The 23,117-nt window shown below is 46.4% G+C and overlaps 1 protein-coding gene across 2 annotated transcripts; it reads right to left on the reverse strand.

The window, feature by feature from the left end:
• Positions 1 to 7,409: 7,409 nt before the first annotated feature.
• Positions 7,410 to 20,187, reverse strand: PIGO (phosphatidylinositol glycan anchor biosynthesis class O). 2 transcript variants are annotated; one of them, XM_069963311.1, is made up of 11 exons: positions 20,035 to 20,184; positions 17,096 to 17,577; positions 16,833 to 16,976; positions 15,302 to 15,425; positions 14,984 to 15,143; positions 13,393 to 13,566; positions 11,015 to 12,554; positions 10,732 to 10,935; positions 9,629 to 9,834; positions 9,223 to 9,293; positions 7,410 to 7,926 (listed from the first exon to the last, which is right to left on the reverse strand). In XM_069963311.1, the coding sequence occupies exons 2-11, from the start codon at positions 17,574 to 17,576 to the stop codon at positions 7,797 to 7,799; spliced, it is 3,234 nt and encodes a 1,077-aa protein (XP_069819412.1). In that variant the 5' UTR covers position 17,577; positions 20,035 to 20,184; the 3' UTR covers positions 7,410 to 7,796. The 2 variants fall into 2 exon arrangements, with proteins under 2 accessions (XP_069819412.1, XP_069819413.1); XM_069963312.1 differs by lacking the exons at positions 7,410 to 7,926; positions 9,223 to 9,293 and having other exon boundaries at positions 9,701 to 9,838; positions 20,035 to 20,187.
• Between the last annotated feature and the right edge of the window lie 2,930 nt (positions 20,188 to 23,117).

Consider the following 23,117-nt stretch of genomic DNA (forward strand, 5'->3'; position numbering starts at 1 on the left):
TGAAGCGAGTGGCCGGAGCCGCTTGCTTCACTGTGTGAACTGACAGGGCTCTCTGCGGCCGGAATTCACTGAATTCCGGCCGCAGAAAACTGACGTCAGTTTTTTCCGGCGCCGCACGGGATCCCGGCCGGAGCGTGTATGATGTGTGTACGCTCCGGCCGGGATCCCATTAAAAATAAAGCTATGTTCCACCCTCAAAACTACGGCCGTAGTTTTACGTAGTGTGAACATAGCCTTATAGTCCCCTTAGGGAACTTTTACATTATTAGGGTGCGTGCACACTACGGAATTGCCGCATATAACCCGCGGCATATTCCGTCGCTCGTCCCCGCACGTGGCGCGCATCTCCGCCCGTGCACAGAATAGTCTCTATGGCACGGGCGGAGATGCGCGCCACGTGCGGGGACGAGCGACGGAATATGCCGCGGGTTATATGCGGCAATTCCGTAGTGTGCACGCACGCTTACATTAGATTACATACACTGATCACTGCAATGCCATAGCATATCAGGGATCAGTGTTATCTGCAATCTTCTGATAGAGCCTGCCTGTGGCCATAGCATAGCAGGGATCAGTGTTATCTGTGATCTTCTGTTAGAGCCTGCCTGTGTCCATAGCATAGCAGGGATCAGTGTTATCTGTGATCTTCTGTTAGAGCCTGCCTGTGTCCATAGCATAGCAGGGATCAGTGTTATCTGTGATCTTCTGATAGAGCCTGCCTGTGGCCATAGCATAGCAGGGATCAGTGTTATCTGTGATCCTCTGATAGAGCCTGTCTGTGGCCATAGCATATCAGGGATCAGTGTTATCTGTGATCTTCTGATAGAGCCTGCCTGTGGCCATAGCATAGCAGGGATCAGTGTTATCTGTGATCTTCTGATAGAGCCTGCCTGTGGCCATAGCATAGCAGGGATCAGTGTTATCTGTGATCTTCTGATAGAGCCTGCCTGTGGCCATAGCATAGCAGGGATCAGTGTTATCTGTGATCTTCTGATAAAGCCTGCCTGTGGCCATAGCATAGCAGGGATCAGTGTTATCTGTGATCTTCTGATAAAGCCTGCCTGTGGCCATAGCATAGCAGGGATCAGTGTTATCTGTGATCTTCTGATAGAGCCAGCCTGTGACCTGTGGCCTACTGAATCAGAAGATTGAAGACTTGACCGCACGGAGGTAAGAAACCGCCGGCAGTCAGGCCATGCCATCGGGGAAGTCAGAAACTACAACTCCCATCATCCATGAAGAACCAAAGCGTTGGTTGTCCGGCCACAATGAGAGTTATAGATTGGACCCCCCTGTCTCAGACTATGTACACATATAACGGTGTACCCTGATATGGATGTGAGGATGTGAATAAGCCCCATAGGTCGGGAGTAATCTACATTATAACCGTTATATGTTCAGATAGTAATACATATACCACAGACGGAACGTTTCGCTCATTTGATGACCTTTGTCTACATGTAAACATTGGAAAAACATAGAGTGGTGCCAACACTGATAGTATAAGAAACTTGGCCAAAGCGTGATACCATCAGCGTCGGCGCCACTCCACGTTCTTCTCCACCCACCAATGTATATCGGTTCTGGTAGGAGAGCAATATAGACACTGATCTCTGCTTCATAGCAAGAATGATCAGCTGAGCCATTACTGGAGATTTAAAGTGTCACTGTGGTTTAAATTTATTTTTGCAGAAATCAATAGTACGGGCGATTTTAAGAAACTGTGTAATTGGGTTTATTAGTCTAAAAATGCATTTTTATCATGAAAAAGCAGTTCGAAGCTCTCCCCGTCTTCATGGTTTTCTATAGAGAGGGGAGGAGTGGAGGGAGATGAGGCACCAAAACAGGACAACAAAGAGTTAATTTACAGCTACATCACCGGCTATATCCTCTGACAGTCAGCACTGACCTCTCTGACCTCTGAATACTGGCTTTAACACAGGTCCCACTGTGTAATCCTTTGTTCTCTGCTCTCTGCTGCCAACTAATCCCCCCCCCCCCCTCCATAGGGTACACAAGGGTCGACTGATGTAAAAGAGTTGAGATTTTCTAATAATGAGCAGTGAATGAGAGAAAGGAGGAGGGGGGGCCTGGGGAAAGTCTTTTTGAATGCAGATAATGGCAGATTTGCCTAATAAACCCAATTACAAAGTTTCTTAAAATCGCCTGGACTATTGATTTCTGCAAAAAAAAACTAAAACAACAGTGACACTTTAACCTCTTAAGGACCCATGACGTACCGGCACGTCATGGATCACTGTCACTTAAGGACCCATGACGTACCGGTACGTCAGCCCTTTAAACGGGCGCCGCGGCCGGCCGGGTCCCGATCGGGGGAGATAGCCTGCTATAATACATAGCAGGCCATCTCTCCCTGTCGGCATGGAGGGTTGTTAACCCCCCCCATGCCGACGATCGCCGCTATTGGCTGATAAGCCCATAGCAGCGATCGGAACCTTTCCGGGCCATCGGTGGCCCGATGACCCGGAAAAAAATGGCGGTCGGTGCTGTCCGAGGACGGCACCGACCGCCATTACTGTAAAAAGTAATGGTGGTCACGGTACCACCGTCCCGATCGCCGTGAACGGCCGGCCGGCCGTTCACGGCGATCAAAGTCCCCACAAGTAATAAATACCTGCTCCGGACCCCTCAGCTAGGTAGCTGAGGGGTCCGGAGCAGGTATTTGTACATTACTCACCTGTCCCGGGGTCCTGATCGGCGTCTTCCGGGTTCCCGGCGTCCTCTTCATCTTGTCGGGACTTCGGCTTCTTCCGTGAGTCCCGATCGTCTGTTTCCGGCTCCAGCGTCGTCTTTTTTCGTATTTTTCCGGCTCCAGCGTCGTCTATTTTCGGATCTTGCTCTCTGCTGCCCCCTAGCGGCTGATAAGTGTAATACACGTATCAGCCACTACAGGGATGTTCAGAATGTAGTAAAAAAAAAAAAATTTTTCCCAATTTTTTTTTTTTCTATTTACCGCACCCTATCGCACGAAAGTGCGCTGCTAATCAGCAACTCCTCCTTTTTGGCGTAGGGTGTTTTTTTTTATATCCTACTGCCACGGTCTGCTGATAAGTGCCGAACATAAGTGCGGCATTCATCAGCAACACCATTTTTGGCGTAGGTTTTTTTTGTATACTTACTGTAAAAAACACGTAAAAAAACACTACATTACACCACACTACATTGAATAAAGTTTTACACTACACCACTACATACCCCATATACCAATCCCCATATAAAGATGGCCCCCAGGGTGTTTTCGGTATTGGACGCATACATTATTATTGCCTCCGACACCAAAACAGCCAGTGAGGATGAATGGGGGGATCCTTCGTTCCTCCATTCATCCTCATCATCCAGTGACGTGTCTGGGAGTAGCGTAGCGTACGCTGCCCCCCAGACACGTCTTTTCCGCCAGTACCGTCCCAATAAGAGATGACGGTATGGCGTGAAATTCTACAAACTCTGTGAGAGTACCTCAGGGTACACTTACAGATTTAGGGTACGTGCACACTGCGGAATGGCGAAGGATAACCCTTCGTGCATTCCGCAGCTGGCACCCGCCGGCAGACTGATGCAGGGGCGCGTCTCCACCCGTGTCATAGACTCTATCCTATGCATGGGCGGATTCCATCATCCGTCATTCCATCAACACGTTGGACGCAGAGCGGAATCCGCCCCTGCATAGAATGGAGTCTACGACACGGACGGAGACGTGCGCCTGCATCAGTCCGCCGGCGGGTGCCAACTGCGGAATGCACAAAGGGTTATCCTTCGCCATTCCGCAGTGTGCACGTACCCTTAGAGTGTATGAAGGAAGGGACACTCGAATCCAGCCCCCAGATGCCCCCTCCCCCCCCATCCTCGGAGTTAGTGGGGACATCGTCCGGAAACTGATCTTCCCACTGCTGGATAAAGGTCACCACCTGTACGGGGATAACCTTTATACCAGCACCCCCTCTTCTGGTCCCTCGCTGCCCGAGCTACTGTAGCTTGCGGCACGATCCGAACATATCAGAAGTAGTAATAGAGCCCTAATATTTAGCAGCCATGGAGCGGACCCAGCACTTCTGGATATGAAGGACCCCGTATCGCACCAGGACAACATTTTCCAGGTGACGTCCCCCACACTGGAGAAAGGGACACCCCAGAAGAAGTGCAGAGTGTGGCGTAACAGGGGGATCAGGAAGGACACCATTTACCAGTGTGACACCTGTCCTGATCCCCCCGGCCTCTGCATACTGGATCGCTCCAAGGCGCACCACACGTCACTGGGGTTCTACATTATCTAAATTCTGTCCCTTATTCCTATTTCAGGGGTCACGTTGATCCAGGGATTATTCTGATCGCCATTATGGAGTCGGGAAGGAATTTTTCCCCAGTGATGAGGCTACTGTCGTCTGCCTCACGAGGGGTTTTTGCCTTCCTCTGGATCAACACAGGTTGAATTTGATGGACACCTGTCATTTCCAACCTTATAAACTAATAATTGGCCTAATACCCCCAAATAAATTAGAATTGTCCCTTTTCCCCAGCTAAATAGGTATGGCCGCCATTCCCATTAGAGGATACCATGATGCAATTACAAAGCCTCTGTGCGGCCAGGACAGTAGAAACCCCCCACAAGTGACCCCATTCTGGAAACTACACCCCATAAGGAATCTAACAAGTGGGGCAGCGGGTATATGGCCCCCTGGTGACGGCCACATTTGGGACGTGAAAATGAAAAAAATGGTATTTTTTATTTTCACGGCACATGTTCTACACATGTGCCCATCACTAGTGGGGTCCATATGCTCACTGCACCCCTTGTTAGATTCCTTATGGGGTGTAGTTTCCAGAATTGGGTCACTTGTCAGGGGTTTCTACTGTTCTGGCAGCACAGGAGCTTTGTAATTGCGACATGGCCTCCATCCCCCATTCCAGCCTCTAAATGGCGCTCTGTCCTTTTGGTGACTTGCCCTGTGCCCATATGGCAAATTATGTCCACATGTGGGGTATTTTCGTACTCAGGGGAAACTACCCTACACGTTTTGTGTTCATTTTCTTTTTTAACCCCTTGTGGAAATGGAAAAAATCAAGGCTAGACCAACATTTAGTGTAATTTTTTTTTAATTTTTACTCTAAATCATTGATCTTGTCTTGATTTTTTCATTTTCACAAGGGGTTAAAAGATAAAAAAAAACACAATGTGTAGAGCAATTTCCCCTGAGTACGGAAATACCCCACATGTGGACATAAAGCGCCATGCGGGTGCAGGGTAAGCCTCCAAAGGGAAGGTGCGCTTTTGAAGGCTGGATTTGGATGGAATGGATTTCGAGGGGCCATGTTGCATTCAAAAGGCCCCTGTGTTGCCAAGACAGTTAAACCCCCCACAAGTGACCCTATTATGGAAACTACACCCCTCAAGGAATGTAACAAGGGGTGTAGTGAGCATATGGACCCCACTGGTGACGGGCACAAATGTGGAACAATGTGGCGTGAAAATGAAATATTAAATTTTTTACACTATAATGTTGGTCTAGCCTTGAATTTATCATTTTCACAAGGGGTTAAAAGAGAAAAAAAAACACAAAATGTGTAGAGCAATTTCCCCCGAGTCCGTAAATACCCCACATGTGGACATAAAGCGCCATGTGGGCACAGGGCAAGCCTCCGAAGGGAAGGAGAGCCATTTGGATTTTAGAGGTTGGATTTGGCTAGAATGGATGATGAACGCCATGTCGCATTTACAGAGCCATCGTGCTGCCAAAACACTGGAAACCCCCCACAAGTGACCCCATTCTGGAAACTACACCCCTCAAGGAATCTAACAAGGGGTGCAGTGAGGATATGGACCCCTGGATGATGGGCACATTTGTGCCATGAAAGTGAAAAAATGAAAATTTTCACTTTCACGTCACATTTTTCCACATTTGTGCCCGTCACCAGTGGGGTCCATATGCTCACTGCACCCCTTGTTAGATTCCTTGAGGGGTGTAGTTTCCAGAATGGGGTCACTTGTGGGGGGTTTCCAGTGTCTTGGCAGCACGAGGGCTCTGTAAATGCGACATGGCCCTTGAAATCCATTCCAGTGAAATCCAGCTTCCAAAAGCCAATTGGCGCTCCTTCCCTTTGGAGGCTCGTCCTGCGCCCGCTTGGCACTTTATGTCCACATGTGGGGTATTTCCGTACTCGGGAGAAACTGCGCTACATGTTTTGTGTTTTTTTTTTCCTTTTATCCCTTTGTGAAAATGAAAAATTGAAGGCTAGAACAACATTTTAGTGTAAAAAATACTTTAGTCTTTTTTCAAGCCATATTGTTTGGAAAATCTGTGAAGCACCTGTGGGGTCCAGATCCTCACCGCACCCCTTGTTACATTCCTTGAGGGGTGTAGTTTTCTAAATGGTGTCCCTTTAGGGGTGTTTTTTAGGTTTTGGCACCCCAGAGCCTCTGCCAACCTGAAGTGGTACAGTCAGAAATGACCAAATATAACGGAGCCATTGAAATGCACTAGGCGCTCCCTTATATCTGAGGCTTGTGGTTGCGTCAAATAGCGCAATAGGGCCACATATGGGGTATTTCTATAAACTGCAGAAACGGGGCAATCAATATTGGGGTGCATTTCTCTGGTAATAGGTTTATAATTATGAAAAATATTGGATTACAATAAAATCTCTGCACAGAAAATTAAAATTTTCAAATTTCTTACACGCTTTTATTTCTGTGACTCCCCTAAAGGGTTAAAAAACTTTCTGGATGTGCTTTTGCAGAGTTTAGGGGGTGCAGTTTCTGAAATGGGGTGCTTCGTGAGGCTTTCTAACACACAGTCCCCTCAAATACACTTTAAACCTGAACAGTTCCCTAAAAATATCTGATTTTGAAATTTTACTGAAAATTTGGAAATTTGCTGCTAATGTTTTAAGCTTCCTATTGTCTAAAAATAATGAAATATAGTTTAATAAATGCCGCCAACATAAAGTAGACATGTTGCTAATGCTATTTAATATATAATTTATGTGGTATAACCATTTTCTGTATAAGCAGAAAAGTTTTAAAGTTGGAAAAATGCATTTTTTCACAATTTTTCACGCTATTTTGGGTTTTTTCATAAAGATTCGTTATAAGTATCGACTCCAATTTACAAGAAATGTGAAGTACAATATGTCACGAGAAAACAATCTCAGAATCAGCCGGATAGGTAAAAGCATCCCGAAGTAATTAATGAATAAAGTGACACTGGTCAAATTCATAAAATTTGCTCCGGTCCTTAAGGCCATTTCAGGCCCGGTCCTTAAGGGGTTAAAGCTGATCTTTGCGCCAATGTCTATAACCTATTGTCTATAACACCTGTAAAGATATTGTATATAACTGAAATATAATAATAGTAATCTGCTGTAAATAGCACAAACGAAAATAAAAAGACAAGTGTGATGCAGATCTTTATTAATCTGTAAAAGTTCTGCAATCCTTGGCAAACTTTCTTCCAATATCCCAATGGCCGATCGATGATGAACCGCACTCTATGTACTGCACCTTCCAGTCCACACATTTATTAGAGAGCCTGTGCTATGGAGTTCTGGCAGGACGGCACAGTGAATTCTTTATAGTGTTCTGTCACACTGGTTGTACACAGGATGGCGGTCTCGGTAAACGTAACATAGATGCTTTAGAGCGTAGAGCGTCTCTGACCAGACTCTGGGTGCACAAGACGCCAACGTCCTGACCCGCACAGGTCCGACCATCCATGAGGCACTAAGTGAAATGTAAGTCTCTGGTAGTCTGAGGTCACCTCGCCCATCCAAAGTCTCCAGCGCTACCTGTTCTGCTGGACAATGAGGTTCCGGAACCAGTTACTGACCACACAGTCCACCCTTAAAACCAATGCAATCCCAAAGAGGAGGAAGAGGCTGCTGACCGCAAAGCCCAAACCTTCAAACAAGAACCTGCAAGAGGCAGAGAAAAGACAGGTGACTCATTGTGATCATATACTGCGTGAGGCCACGTTCACACAACGTATGTATGTTTTTGCTACACAGTCCACCGAACAATTGTATCATGCCCCCCACAGATGTTACAGCCCCCCATACTGCTGCAATACATTTCTATGAGGCAATGGAAATTACACAGTAAATAAAGGGGTTGTCCAGCATTAGAAAAATATGGCCGCTTTCTTCCAGAGGTAGCACCACTCTTATCTCCAGGTCAGGTGCGGTTTCCAATTAAGCTCCATTCACTTCAATGGAAATGAGTTGCAAAACCTGCACCCAAACTGGAGACAAGAGCGGTGCTGTGGCCATGTTCTAAAAACAGTGGAAAACCCCTTTAGGGTATAAACCCACACACCGTATATGCAGCAGATATGCAACAAATACGCAGCAGATTTGTTGGTACAGATTTGATGCTGTGTTCAGTTATTTAGATCTAATCTGCTGCGATTTTGCTGCGATTTTGCTGCGAGTTTGCTGCGTATCGCAGCAGTAAATACGCTGCATATACGGTGTGTGGGTTTATACCCTTAAAGTGAGTCTGTCAGCAAGCATACTATCATACGTGTTTATGAGGGTCTGCTGCGGCTGATGGGCCACCGTGTATAGATGAAGGTACAAGGTAGCCAGGTCATTCACTGCTAACAAGATAGGATTGTGGGTAAAAAGAAGATCAATATCAGAATTAGCTTTTAATATATTTTAAAGGGGTACTCCGGAGAATAAAAATTGTTTTTAAATCAACTGGTTTCAGAAAGTTATATAGACTTGTAATTTGCTTCTACTTAAAAATCTCCAGTCTTCCAGTACTTATCATCTGCTGTATGTCCCGCAGGAAGTGGTGTATTCTCTCCAGTCTGACACAGTGCTCTCTGCTGCCACCTCTGTCCATGTCAGGAACTGTCCAGAGCAGGAAAGGTTTCTATGGGGATTTGCTGCTGCTCTGGACAGTTCCTGACATGGACAGAGGTGGCAGCAGAGAGCACTGTGTCAGACTGGAATGAGAACACCACTTCCTGCAGGACATACAGCAGCTGATAAGTAGTGAAAGACTGAAGATCTTTAAATAGAAGCAAATTACAAATCTGTATAACTTTCTAAAACCAGCTGATTTAAAAAAAAAAAAAAAAAACAACTCTCCGGAGTACCCCTTTAAAGTACATATGATTGAAATAAATTATATGTTAACTCTGTAAATATGTTGGTATTATATGAGTGACAGCAAATACAGCAAATGTATAATATTGGACTTACTTTGGTGCAAATATTTTCCAGACCATGAGATGGCGACGTAGAATCATGGCAGCGCAGACACAGGAAAGCAGCTGAAAAGTCATATGAGACATGAGAAGTTAATGGGGACTCCACAGCCAGGACATAGAAGCTTTGGATGCGTACATTTACTAACAATGCTCTAATACACTCCTGTCATTGGGACTTCTCTAGTACCTGATTATGAGTATGCCGGATCTATACATCCTATAGTGAATACTATAAACCAGGGATGGGAAACCTTTGTCCCTCCAGCTGTTGCAAAACTACAACTCCCATCATGCCTGGACAGCCGAAGGCTGTCCAGGCATGATGGGAGTTGTAGTTTTGCAACAGCTGGAGGGCCGAAGGTTCCCTATCCCTGCTATAAACAATATAAAGGAGTTACCTGCACTCCCTGGATGAAGAGATACTTGGTTCCAAGCTGCAACAGAGCTACACAGAACCTGTCTGGGTCCTCCCTCAGCCTCATCTCCATCATAGGCATATCATCGTCTTCAGTCTCCCCCTCTCGGCTCTCCTTCTTTCCTTTCTTCTTTCGGATGGAGGGGGCTTCACTCAGGAATGGCCAGAGCAGCAAGAGACAAGCGCCGGCTTCCTCAGGAGAGAAAAGTGCTACTTATTTAAAGGGGTAGTTAAAAAAAAAATTCTTTCAAATCAACTCAAAGTACCAGAGATTTGTAATTGACTTCTGTTAAAAAATCTCAAGTCTTCCAGTACTTATCAGCTACTGTATGTGCTACAGGAAGTGGTGTATTCTTTCCAGTCCAGACAGCAGGAGATTTTTTTTTTATGGGGATTTGCTACTGCTATGGGCAGCTCCTGACATGGACAGAGGTGGCAGCAGAGAGCACTGTGTCAGACTGAAGAGAATACATCACTTCCTGCAGGACATACAGCAGCTGATAAGTACTGGAGGACTGGAGATTTTTTTAATAGAAGTAAATTACAAATCTCTGGCACCATTTGATTTGAAAAAAAAAAAATTGGTGAACAATCCCTTTTAGGCTGGGTTCACACTGCGTTTTTTTCATGCGTTTTTTGAAAAAAACGGATGCATTTGTGTGCATCTGTTTTTCCATTGACTTCCATTATTAAAAAAAAAGGGATGAAAACGGATCCGTTTTTTTTTTGAGGGACACAAAAACGTTGCTGACACTATTTTTTTTGTCCGTTAAAAAACACGGATCCGTTAAAAGTATGCTAAAAATGCAGTGTGAACCCAGCCTAATACTGTTATGTCAAATAAAAACTGATCCCCAAGGTGCGGCTCTCCAGATGTTGCAAAACTTCAACTCCCAGCATGCCCTGATAGCCCTCAGCTGTCAGGACCTGCAAAAAGTTTTACATGGGGGACACATAGGGGAACACTGCTCTATAGTGATCGCCCATGATGCGCCCAGACCCGCCATTGCGGATCTAAACCAAGACGTGCCAATGGTGATGGTCAATAATCGGTTTTCCATTGTATAATTCACTACAGACCGTTACCTGAGAACAGGATGTTGGCAGAGAAGGTGTTCGCTGCGACCATCAAGGCTGGGATGATATTACTTGTGTGTCCATCCTGAAATCCTACAAAGGCCGAGTTCCAGTGGATGGCGGGGAAGACTGGCTGATGACCGGTGGAGTAGAAGTTTTGGGAGGCGGCCAGCGACCATGCTAGAACAGCGTACCATGGGACGCTAAACAATTCTACAGAAAACAAATAATATATAAATGGTCCGGTTATAAAGATAACATAAGACACATTTCTAAATAAAAGTTGACTTACCGATACCGTCACTATAAAGGTTGGCGACGTGTCCATGGATGTGCAAGATGACGCAGGCTTCTAGGAAGAGCAGCAGGAAGGCCGGGGTTAACCTCTCGCTGTGCAGCAAAATTAGAACCAAAGTAAGAATAGAAAGGGTGATCACCATGGCGGCAGAGTACACGCTGCCCAGACCGTAGGCCTCGACCGCCGTCCCCTTCTTTGTTTCCTCTCCCTCATCTTCATGCTGAAGGCGACTCTTTATTGTGCGTTGCATTTTCCTATAGATCTGGGGGATCACGTGCTGCAGTTCGGCTGCAGAGCCGGGTGCCCCCCGGTAAGTAGTTACTGTGTTGTCTGCATCAGACACCCGGCTCTTCATAAAGACGGTCATAGGGTTCCACAGTATTAGCAGAAGGCCCAGTCCGGCGAAAGCATAGACGGCTCTGGGACAAGCTACAAGAGCCAGATGTGTGACCTCCTTCAGCTTTGCAAAGCTGTCTTCTGTCCCCGAGCTCAGCGCCCAGTAGCAGGCGACTCCTAACACAATAAGGGGGAAGCCCCAGCGGACATACAGCACCAGCGGAGAGGAGCTGTTGAGGTTTCCGTAATGTTGCAGCCACTTTCTGATGAGGAACACGATGAACCCAAGACACACGACGCAGCAAACATAGGAGAAGTTCTTTTCCTGGGTGTCCTGAACACTGGAGAGGGGGGATATGAAGGAAGACGGCTGACAGTCCGGAGTCTCCTCCCGACAATTATGGAAGAGTCCGGAAAGGCGTACACAAATTCCCAAGGCCGCCAGTAACCACATGAGCCGAGAGCCGTCCTTCCTATAAGCGGGGGTCAGGGAAGGTTTTAAGGACTCGCTTCCTAGGGGAGTAAATGTGGGCAGGATTAGTTTGCCATCCCAGTGCAGTTTCACCACCGTGACGGTGAGCAGAGACGTGAGGAAGAACGGCGCCACGTTCCCTTCTGCTACGACGTAACTGTCTGAGAACAGGGAACAGCAGCGGAAGAAGAGCACGACCCAGGGTGCGGACAGTATGAGATACAAAGAACGGGTCTGCCGTCTCGTCTGCGAACACTTTTTTGTCTGAAAGTTATAGTAGAAGCTCATCTGCGAGACAACAATGGCGGCAGCACATATAGTTACCCAATCGAGTGCCACTAGTGACGTCCACACGGCCAGACCCAGCACGGCAGTGACTAGTAAGGGATATCCCAGCAAATGCTTGTAAGGCAACGTCAAGGCTGATCCAGCCTCAGCGATTATGTAACAGAAGAAACAGGAGGTGAGCAGGATGATGCAGCCCATCATCATATGCAGAGGGTGGAAGCGAGCCCAGGACTCCATGCACACACTCCTGGCTTGCATCAGGTAGTTCTGGAAACTGTGTATCATGTCCTCCAGGTCCTCCTCAGACTGCTGCTCCTGCTGGGACACCAGGAACTCATATTCTGCTGTCAGTGAAGAGAAGAGATCCGCCAGATCCCGCAGCTTCTTGGGGGGCAGGTCTCCAGCAGCCTGGGAGTAGGAGTCCAGGTAGCGAGCCACCTACAAGAGAGAACAAATGAGAAACCTATAATACAGCACATACAAGTCACCACCATTATAATAAAGGGATTTTCTTGGATATATTGTTGGTCTATTCCTAGGAAGGATGAGTTAGGACCTGACCCACACTGGTTACCCCAGCTGTGATTGCTCTCCATTAGATATAGCCACAATGACGTGTCTATGACTTAGCTGGTTAATGTAGTGAAAAGCTGGGGTCAGGAAGTATGGCTGTCAACAGCTATCTAATACGCACAGCTATACATCCGAGGGTGGCCATACACAAACAGCTGTGGGCCACTATTCCTGTAAACCTTATTTGCTAAATGTTCACACGTTTAAATAATTCAGGGAAGAACCAGGTGACCCTCAGGCACATTATATCGGCGGCCGAGCCTGCGTAACTGGATAAACTGGTTTATAAAATGTATATGGGCAGCTGAAGAATAGAACGCTGCCTACCTATATACAGTATAACGGTAAGATGTATCCATGTCTGTTGTGCTTTACAGAGTCAATGTCTACAGTACAGATAATCAGTAAAGGACACCTTACATGTTTAAAAACTTGTGAAAGCGACACATCAGATCGGTGGTGCTAAGACCTATCAGGAGAACGATTAGGTAGATGCAGTCGGCTGAACACTGTGCCTGATCATTTCTGTTCCTCTCTCCCCAAGACAGAAAAAGAGCAGTGTACAGACTCACAGAAAGTCTATAAGGGTCCTTTTACACCAAGGATGGGGAACCTTTGACCTTCCAGCTGTTGCAAAACTACAATTCCCATCATCCTTGGACAGCCAAAGCGAAGCTAAACATGGATAAGAATACCACTATACCTGCTGGGCATTGAGATGGTAAGCGTTCGCCTTTGAAAGCAGGGACGATAACTCATCTCCAGGCCCTCCGAAGAGGTCATCAATAATCGCTCCCAGGTTGCTGTAGGGGATGGGAATACCTAGGAGTAGTGATAGACTTGGCACTAAGTTCACTTGGGGAACGGCCGCAGGGTCCTAAAAGGATAAAAATAAATGGATACATTCCATCAGATCATGGCTGTTCATGTGAATTCTCAGAAAGATGAAAGACAACCAGTACCCAATACCCAACTACATGCCCGTATCACCCATGTCTGTAACTTCATCCGAACACAGAGAAGCATACACGCGCTACAGCCTTCATACAAGTTCACTACAGACTAAGGCCACGTTCAGACAGTGTATGACAGCGGCTGCACTGTGACACGGCCGTTGTCTGTGAAGTTCAACCTGGCTGGTACTGCAGTACTGGTTGGATGAACTTAATTTCTTTTGAATTGGAATGCAGGCACGTTTGGGTGTATATATATTACAATTGGGTATGCTCGCGTTCCAATTAGCCATTGCAGACAATGTAAAGTGCGGCCCGGAGCTGCACTTTACATTGCACTGTCAATTTCCTGTGGCCTCTGAACAATGAATAGCAGTCGCACAAAATTGATATCTTAGTTTTTTGTGCGGCCTCATGGAATCTCCTCTGGAGTGTATACACTCCGGCCAAGATTCCATAGTAAGTAAAGCGATTGGCCACTTTATTAAACAGCGCCCGTTGTTGCAAACCTGCAACAACGGACGATTTTTAATAAAAAAATTATGCTGTGTGAACGTGGCCTAACATCCATCTAAAGTGCTGATCTCTGAGACCAGAAATTTTTATATAAGGGCCGGTTCACACTAAGTAAAACATGCGGAAATTCTGAGCAGAACCCCCGCCGCAGACTCCGGTCAGAATCCCGCCTGCCTTACTGTTTCAGGCTGCGTTCACACTACGTATATTTCAGTCAGTATTGCAACCAAAACCAGGAGTAGATTAAAAACACAGAAAGGATCTGTTCACACAATGTTGAAATTGAGTGGATGGCCGCCATATAACGGTAAATAACGGCCATTATTTCAATATAACAGCCGTTGTTCTAAAATAACAGCAAATATTTGCCATTAAATGGCGGCCATCCACTCAATTTCAACATTGTGTGAACAGATCCTTTCTGTGTTTTTAATCCACTCCTGGTTTTGGTTGCAATATGAGGACCACAATACTGACTGAAATATACATATACTGACTGAAATATACGTAGTGTGAACGTAGCCTCAATGTGATGTCTCGCGCTCCTCTGCTCTCCACCTGTCAATTCTTTGAGCAGAGAGCGGCGGAGAGCGAGACATCACATCCGAGGGGAGTCCGCGGCGGGGGGTGGGTTTCTGCCCAGAATTTCCGCCTGTTTTAATCAGTGTTAACAGACCCTACTGCTCATTTACAATGGTAAGTTAATTTTTAAAGGAACACTGCCACACAGACATGTCAAAAGTTTTGGGGACTGATGTTTTGGTGCCAAGACCCTCACCGATCACTAGATAAAGTGAGAAGAAAGTGGATGCTCTAAAGTAATACCGTCTGCAGGTGGTCAGCAAACAGAGGAGCCTTGCTATACAAGAAGAGCGCCGCAGTCACTTCCTTCTCGCTGTCTCCTCCATGGTCTCCGGTGTCTGTCATACCATGGTCTCCGGCCACCACCAGCAGCGTCTTGTCATCCAGGTGGTCTATGAGTGAGCTGTGGAAACAGAAATCTTTACTTTGGTTTGAAATATTTTTAGAAGCAAAGTTTACTACCACCCCCCAGATGAAGAGCTGGTAAAAGTCTTCAGAATATCGCCAATAACAACTAGATTTATAACTACCGCAAGCAGGAAAATAAGTAGTTCCACTCACGTGATGACCTGATTCATCTGCATCAGCTTCTTGGCAGTCTCTGGGTGGTCTGGACCGTGCTTGTGTCCACAATGATCGACGCCAAGAAAGTGAGCGACGACTACGTCCCAGTCTCCTCCATCCACTGCGAACACAAATCATATGGCGTCTGCTTTAGAAAAGCCAGCTCACTTACTCATTTACCGCATAACAGAAGGGGAACAGGTCCCCAGTTCAGGGTCTTCATATATTAGAGGAAAACAGCTACGAAGAGGGGATGTCATTGTATCACAGTAAGTATTTTAAAGAATGAATACTTCAGTCATAATTTGGGTTTAAAAATAGTAAGTCAACTAATAGGATTATGCGGAAAAGTTACCGGAAAAACATGGCCACTTTCTTCCAGAATCAGCACCTGTCCTGTCCTCAGCTTGGGTGTGGGGTTTTGCAGCTCAGTTCCATAGAAGTGAAAGGAGCTGAACTGTAATACCACAGGGGTGGTGCTGTTTTTGCAACAATGTAGCTGTATTTATGGCAATGGTAAGTTATGGTCAAAACTTCAGGGCCTTTTACAGGACTGATTATCGGCCAGGAGTATTCCAAAAATGCTCCATCGAAGAATAATTGGCCCAGGTAAAAGTGATAGCTATCAGCTGAGGACAGGCAAAATACCTGATTGTCTGTTTAGAACCTACGTTAAAATTTACCGGCCACACATCTTCTTGTGTAAACAGGGGACGGGAGACAGGTGACGACAAAGGGAAAATGACAGCATGTATATATTCATAGCTCAGTGCTGTCTGTTCCCACATTACAGAGCAGCACATACTTACCACTGCGCTGTCATCCGGCATCAATCATTCTGGAGGAGGCGATGCCTGAACACAGCGGCTGGACAGGAGAGCCGGAGGAACAAGATGCCAGATCACAGCAGTGGTAAGTATCTATGTACTGCTCTGTGATATGGAAACTGACAGAACAGATATATGTATATCAACACTCTCAGTTTCTATGGCTGCATGAACGATACATGGAGATGCTCAGTCGCGAGATTTCTTGCGCTGAGTAAAGCAGGATCGGCCAGCGGCCAGTGATTGGCTGAGTGGTCTGTCAGCTCAGACAGGCCGCTCCGAAGCTGCTGATGCGCGCGGGACTGGGAGGAAGGAGGAGCACAGGAGAAGACCTGCAGCCTGGATTGGTAAAGTATGGTGTTTAAACAAGGGCTGCAAGGACATCAGTAACGATGTCCCTGCAGCCCTTGCTAAACGATTATCGGGCCGTGTAATAGGCCCAGTAAAAAAGCGCCGATCTAGCAGATAAGCGCTTGTTTCCATTATTGATTGGGTTCCCATCGGCCCGTGGACTAGGACCTTTAAAGTGGACAGTATAAAGACACACCTGATTCATCAAACAGCCTGAGGCACTGTGATGCATCTAGTGCACTTCTAGACTGTCTAGTCTAAGATTACATTGTGTAAGAATTAGACTGGTTTAGTAGATCTTGGTCACTGTTGGTCTTTAAGAGCTACGATGTCTGAGTAATGTCTCTCACCGGTTGGGTACAGATGCTGTAAGATCCCATCGTCCACGGTATGGAGATCCTTTACATTAAAAGATGGGAAGAAGTAAGACTTGTAAAACTTCTTGGGGAACAGCCCGTCCCAGGTGTCGTCCCCCATAAACACCACTCTCTTCCCTGTAACAGAGAACAATATAAGATTCATTCACAGTATGCCAGAGAGCTGGTTAAACAGTCTGCAGTGTGATTGCTGCTCTGCAGGTGGGATGAGGGCAGTCTACTGTGACAATACGCACCATTCTGTACCATTTGATGGATCAAGTTGTCCTCCTGAATGGCGTAACTCGCAAAATTGCTGCCCACATCCACAAAGGTCGGCAGGGAGCCGGTGGTAAATCCTTTAATCCTCTGCATGGTGGTGGTCGGAGGGTCAGCGCGGAAGGGGTATAGCCTGGCATGCTGCGGCAGTGAAGTGGTGAGGTCATGAATCACCCCTAGTTTATTCTCATAAGGTTTCGGGTTCTGGTTTCCCGGGTCGTATTTGGCAAAGTCATATTTGAGAGCGTCGATGATGACTATGACGGCCTTATCAAACCTGTGCGGGAACCAGCAGACACCGGCCTGGGTGTGAGGGGCGGGAGATGGCGGCTCAGAACACTGACTCTGGTGGTTGAGCTCGATCCTCATGAGAAGGAAGCCGCTCGTGAAAAGCCAAATCCCAGAATAGAAACAGGTGCAGAGCCAGGCCAGGACAAGCAGCACCGGAGCCCTCTTCATCCTGCAGGATCGGAAAAAGAAAGAGGAGTGATCAGTAAAGAATACGATACACCAATATATACAGACACATTGTGCTGGGTGACAACCATGACTGGTACCATTATCTATCCATAGAGGTTGTCACAGACTCTGAATGGTATATAACGCGACATGTAGCAATGCAGGTGACTACAAGACGGCTGCTCAGGGTGTATGTTCACCTGCTGCTTTTATGATAAGCACCCCTCCCCCCCCATCTCTACCCGCACTTGGCATTGATCTTCTGTACAAGGTGACACGACTTCACCTTCTCCACTGTTCTCCATTTACCTTCTTGCCTTCTCTGTAATAGCAAGCTTTACGTAGATACCAAATGAGCACAGAATACAGGAACAATCATTGTAAAAATTTAATCTGATCTATCGGCATCATGTTATAGAGCAGGAAGAGCTGAGCGGATTGATATATATCATTGTGGACAAAGATTCAGTGTAATTATAATCCCTGCCACTCAATGATAGGACAGCCCACTGGACTCCTAAAGAGGTGAGATTAATCGATAAATGATAAACTATAGGAAATCTTTTCCCCACAAAAGATCAATATATACAGTGGTACCTCGATTCTCAAACAATATTTTCAAGGAAACTTTGCTTCAGTAACATTCAAAATTCAAACTTTTTTCGGTATCCAAACGTTTTTGCGAGCATGGACCATGGGTTGTACTTGGTGAGTTTAGCACTGGAGAGGCTTCACATACAGTACAGCAGTAGTACAGTCAGTGCACCACCAACTCTCATCCTGTACTGTATAAGACTGCTGGAGTGCATATACAGTACAGTAGTAGTACAGTCAGTGCACCACCACTTCCTATCCTGTACAATACTGTATGAGACTGCTGGAGTGTATATACAGTACAGTAGTAGTACAGTCAGTGCGCCACCATCTCCCATCCTGTACTGTATAAGACTGCTGGAGTGTATATACAGTACAGTAGTAGTACAGTCAGTGCACCACCATCCCCATCCTGTACTGTATAAGACTGCTGGAGTGCATATACAGTACAGTAGTAGTACAGTCAGTGCACCACCACTTCCTATCCTGTACAATACTGTATGAGACTGCTGGAGTCCATATACAGTACAGTAGTAGTACAGTCAGTGCACCACCATCTCCCATTCTGTACAGTACTGTATAAGATTGCTGGAGTCCATATACAGTACAGTAGTAGTACAGTCAGTGCACCACCATCTCCCATTCTGTACAGTACTGTATAAGATTGCTGGAGTGCATATACAGCACAGTAGTAGTACAGTCAGTGCACCGCCATCTCCCATCCTGTACTGTATAAGACTGCTGGAGTGCATATACAGTACAGTAGTAGTACAGTCAGTGCACCACCATCTCCCATCCTGTACTGTATAAGACTGCTGGAGTGCATATACAGCACAGTAGTAGTACAGTCAGTGCACCACCATCTCCCATCCTGTACTGTATAAGACTGCTGGAGTGCATATACAGTACAGTAGTAGTACAGTCAGTGCACCACCATCTCCCATCCTGTACTGTATAAGATTGCTGGAGTGCATATACAGTATAGTAGTAGTAGTAGTACAGTCAGTGCACCGCCATCTCCCATCCTGTACTGTATAAGATTGCTGGAGTGCATATACAGTATAGTAGTAGTACAGTCAGTGCACCGCCATCTCCCATCCTGTACAGTACGGTATAAGACTGCTGGAGTGCATATACAGCACAGTAGTAGTACAGTCAGTGCACCGCCATCTCCCATCCTGTACAGTACTTCTCCCACATGCACAGCTTCCTCTTCCTCTGGAATCGGGAATAAAATGTGTCTGTTCTGTAGATCTTAGGGGGCCTCAAGAGTCAGACCCCAAATGTTTCACCGTCCGTTCTAGCACTGCTCAGACTAACACACTGTAACACTGACACCTGTGGGTATGTGTAGTTTGTCTCTATGTCTGATAACATCCAAAGACTTAGGGTTTCCCCAGTACATTCAGGGTATGTTAAAATGTTATGCTGACATATACCGAGGCGAACCCATTGACTTTAATGGGTCAGACAAAGTCAACAAGTGACTACAATCGGTCTATTCCCCTCATGTTGTGGACTGCAGACCATGCTATATGAATATATATTCAGTAAACAAAGTGATAGAGGCGTTCCCAAGAGCTGGAACACCTCCTCGCTCCCCGTCCCATCCCTGACCGTGTTGAAGCTGAATCATGACTGTCGGCAACGGTCGTAGTCCTGGACGCCATATAGTCAGTGACCAATCACCTCATGGCCTCCTGGAGAGGGATATTATACTGCCATTACTTGTATACACCCTGTATAACCCCTAATGGAAGGGCTTAAAGGGGAGATGACACGTGTGCAGAACACTACAAGAATGAGAACAGAAACAAAATAAATACAGAAAACAAGTAACAATTATATATAACATTGCAGTCACCTGGGATCTGCAGCTGCCGGCTGTCCTCACATTGATTCGGAGGTCAGGAGGACCCGGAAGAGCAGAACAACGTCACCAGGGCAACGCTACCATAGAGAAGAGGATAGGAGCGACACAGCGAGCCCACCGATAGTGAACCATAGAGCTGACAGAGGAACGTATGAGACCACAGTGTGAAACTAACGCCGTGTAGCGACATCTAGCGGCCGGCGGCTATTTTGCAGCTCGAGGCGGAATGCTGATGAGGCATGCGCAGTAGCGCTCATTGAAGGATTGCGCTTTTTATTAGACAGGAAGTGGCTTATGCACAGGGAATGCTGGGAGTTGTAGTCATACAGTCCTTATATTCTTTACAAGCAAAATAATATGTATCTTCAGCACAGGAAACAAGGACTTTATACTTGTAAATATTATTATAGTCTTTGTGGCATTTATGTCTTTTATTATTATAGTCTTATAATGGGGAAAGCTTTGGCCCTCCAACTGTTGCAAAACTACAATTCCCATCATGCCTGGACAGCCGAAGCTAAAGCTTTGGCTGTCCAGGCATGATGGGAATTGTAGTTTTGCAACAGTTGGAGGTTCCCCATCCTTGTGTTAGGGCGGGTTCACACTACGGAATTCTCGCGGACAATGTCCGCGGAATTCCGTCAGCTGTCCGCCCGCACATCTGGGCGCCTTTCCGCCGGCCCCATAGACACCATTCTATGGGCCGGCGTATTCCGCTATACGTTGAAAGAAGTGTCATGTCACTTCTTTTAGCGGATCGCGGAATACGCCGGCCCATAGAATGGTGTCTATGGGGCCGGCGGAAAAGCGTGTGCCCGTGCGGGCGGACAGCTGACGGAATTCCGCAGACATTGTCAGCGCAAATTCCGTAGTGTGAACCCGCCCTTAGGCAGTGGATGCCAACTGACTGTGAAACTACAACTCCCAGCATGCCTGGACAGCCAATCTGTAGCTTTGCAACCACAAAAAAGGGACATAGCGATCCCCAGTGACTACAGTGGGCACATTCCCCTGGTGCCCTAACCAGTAATAGTACATGGTTTTTAGGCCCTTTAGACCAGACAGGTACAAGTGTCCCTGGTAATACTCACCTCTCCCTGTTCCCATGCCGGAAACTGCATGCTCTTACTGCAGGACATAGGCGACATGCGGTGACACTCTGCCTTTTGCAGGATTCTATGACCTCATTGGTCACTAATAAGTGAGGTGTGTATGTGATGGGACAGAGCCATTCATGACCAATAACGGGATATGAGGCAGTAACTGAAAACCAAGACTGTCCCACTGGATCCATTACAATATACTGTATTTGATCATGGTATAGAAGGCAGCTGTGACTGTGTGAGCTTTAGGCCCCGTTCCCACTGAGCAAAACATGTTCATTCTTCAGCGCGGACAGGGCAGGAGCGCGCACCTCCCATAGACTCCCATTATGAGCGGGAGGCTAACGGCATTCCGCGGCGGACAATTCCGCTAGTTTTGCTCAGTGGGAACGGGGCCTTATGGGGAACCGGATCTGGGTCACTGTGGGTGGTGTGAAACTACAGCACTGAGAAACACGGATGTCGATGTATGCACACACTCATCTAAGGGAGTTACTGATCAAGTCCCATGAAAAGGGGTAACAAGGACCAAAAATAACACAAAGTGACTGGTTCAAACCATCTAAATGGAACAAACTAGAACCTTCCAGAACCCACAGAGTTACTGCCGGATGGGGGAAGTTTGCCAATCACTTTAGATGTTACATTAACCTTGCATTTGCATTTTTACATTGCAGGAAGGGGTATCATGACCCATCTACTGCCACCAATGGCCATGTCAGGAACTGCAGGGCTGCACAAGACTTTGGGAAGCTGTGGCACTAGTGCTGCTGGTAGATCGTGGCAGAGTGAGTGGTGATTGACAGTTATCCCTGCTCTCTCGGCTACATTGTGCCATGGCTGCAGTGCTTGTGACATACACAGTGGGGGAGATTTATCAAACATGGGGTAAAGTGAAACCCCCAGTAGCCAATCAGATGCCACCTTTCATTTTCCAAAGAGTCTGTGAGGAATGAAAGGTGGAATCTGATTGGTTGCTAGGGGCAACTGAGCCAGTTTCACTTTACACCATGTTTGATAAATCTCCCCCAGTAACTCTAAAACGAATGGCTATTCTAATGTTAAGCCATTGGTGAAAGCAAATGTGCCATCTTACTGCTGCCACTTAAAGGAGAACTCCAGGCTGGGGTGATTTTTGGCACAATTCTGGGGAGGGGTGAGGATGAAAATAGGAATATGCTAGTCTTTGGTACCACAGACACGCTCTTTCCTGCATACCCTATTCTCTGTTGGATGCAAAGCTTCTTACACTGACACTTATAATGAACTTGAGTTCTTTTCCTTTCTTTCTTATTTTCTTATAATTTCTCTGCTTAAAATAGCAGAAAGTTTTTATATAATGTTAAGAAAATTGATGTATACTTTTAACTGTACATCTCATGTGTATACCGTTTTCTCGTATACTGATTGTTTACTACTGTTTTCTTTATTCAAAAAACCTTAATAAAAACCATTGAATCAGAAAAAAGTAATATGCTCTCACCTCCCCTGCTCCAGCTCTGGTATCCCGCAGCTCCAGTCCCGGCCTCTTCTGGGTCTTAGGGCGGGTTCATACTGAGGAATTCTCGCGGATAATGTCCGCGGAATTCCACAGTATGTCCGCGCGCACGGACGCGCGCCTTTCCGCCGGCTCCATATACAACATTCTATGGGCCGGCGTATTCCGCTATTCGCCGAAAGAAGTGACATGTCACTTCTTTCGGCGACATCACGTCCCAGGTCCCCATTTCATCTACTGCCATGGCTTTTATCCCCAGCCCAATGATTGCAATAAAAATAGCCGCTCGCATAAGATCTGTTGTTGTCAGTGAATACAGGAATAAACTATTGTTATGTATCACAGGCACATTCTAAGTCAGGTCCAATAATGAAAGGCAGTGAGTGTGCGATCACTTGAGACATCACACCTAGAAGGGGGTGCAAAAACTGATAGGACTTGCTGAACACACACAGCAAACAATGGAGGCCATG

Source organism: Dendropsophus ebraccatus, chromosome 3, assembly GCF_027789765.1.
Source record: "Dendropsophus ebraccatus isolate aDenEbr1 chromosome 3, aDenEbr1.pat, whole genome shotgun sequence".
In the NCBI taxonomy this organism is placed as follows: Eukaryota; Metazoa; Chordata; class Amphibia; order Anura; family Hylidae; genus Dendropsophus; species Dendropsophus ebraccatus.

Excerpts from the sequence above, each read along its gene's own strand:
- PIGO (XM_069963311.1), bottom strand. The coding sequence starts at position 17,576 with ATGAAGAGGGCTCCGGTGCTGCTTGTCCTGGCCTGGCTCTGCACCTGT. Across the intron at positions 12,555-13,392 it reads ACCATCTCAATGCCCAGCAG|GTGGCTCGCTACCTGGACTC; the intron begins GTATAGTGGTAT and ends TCTCTCTTGTAG. Across the intron at positions 7,927-9,222 it reads TGGAAAATATTTGCACCAAA|GTTCTTGTTTGAAGGTTTGG; the intron begins GTAAGTCCAATA and ends TGCCTCTTGCAG.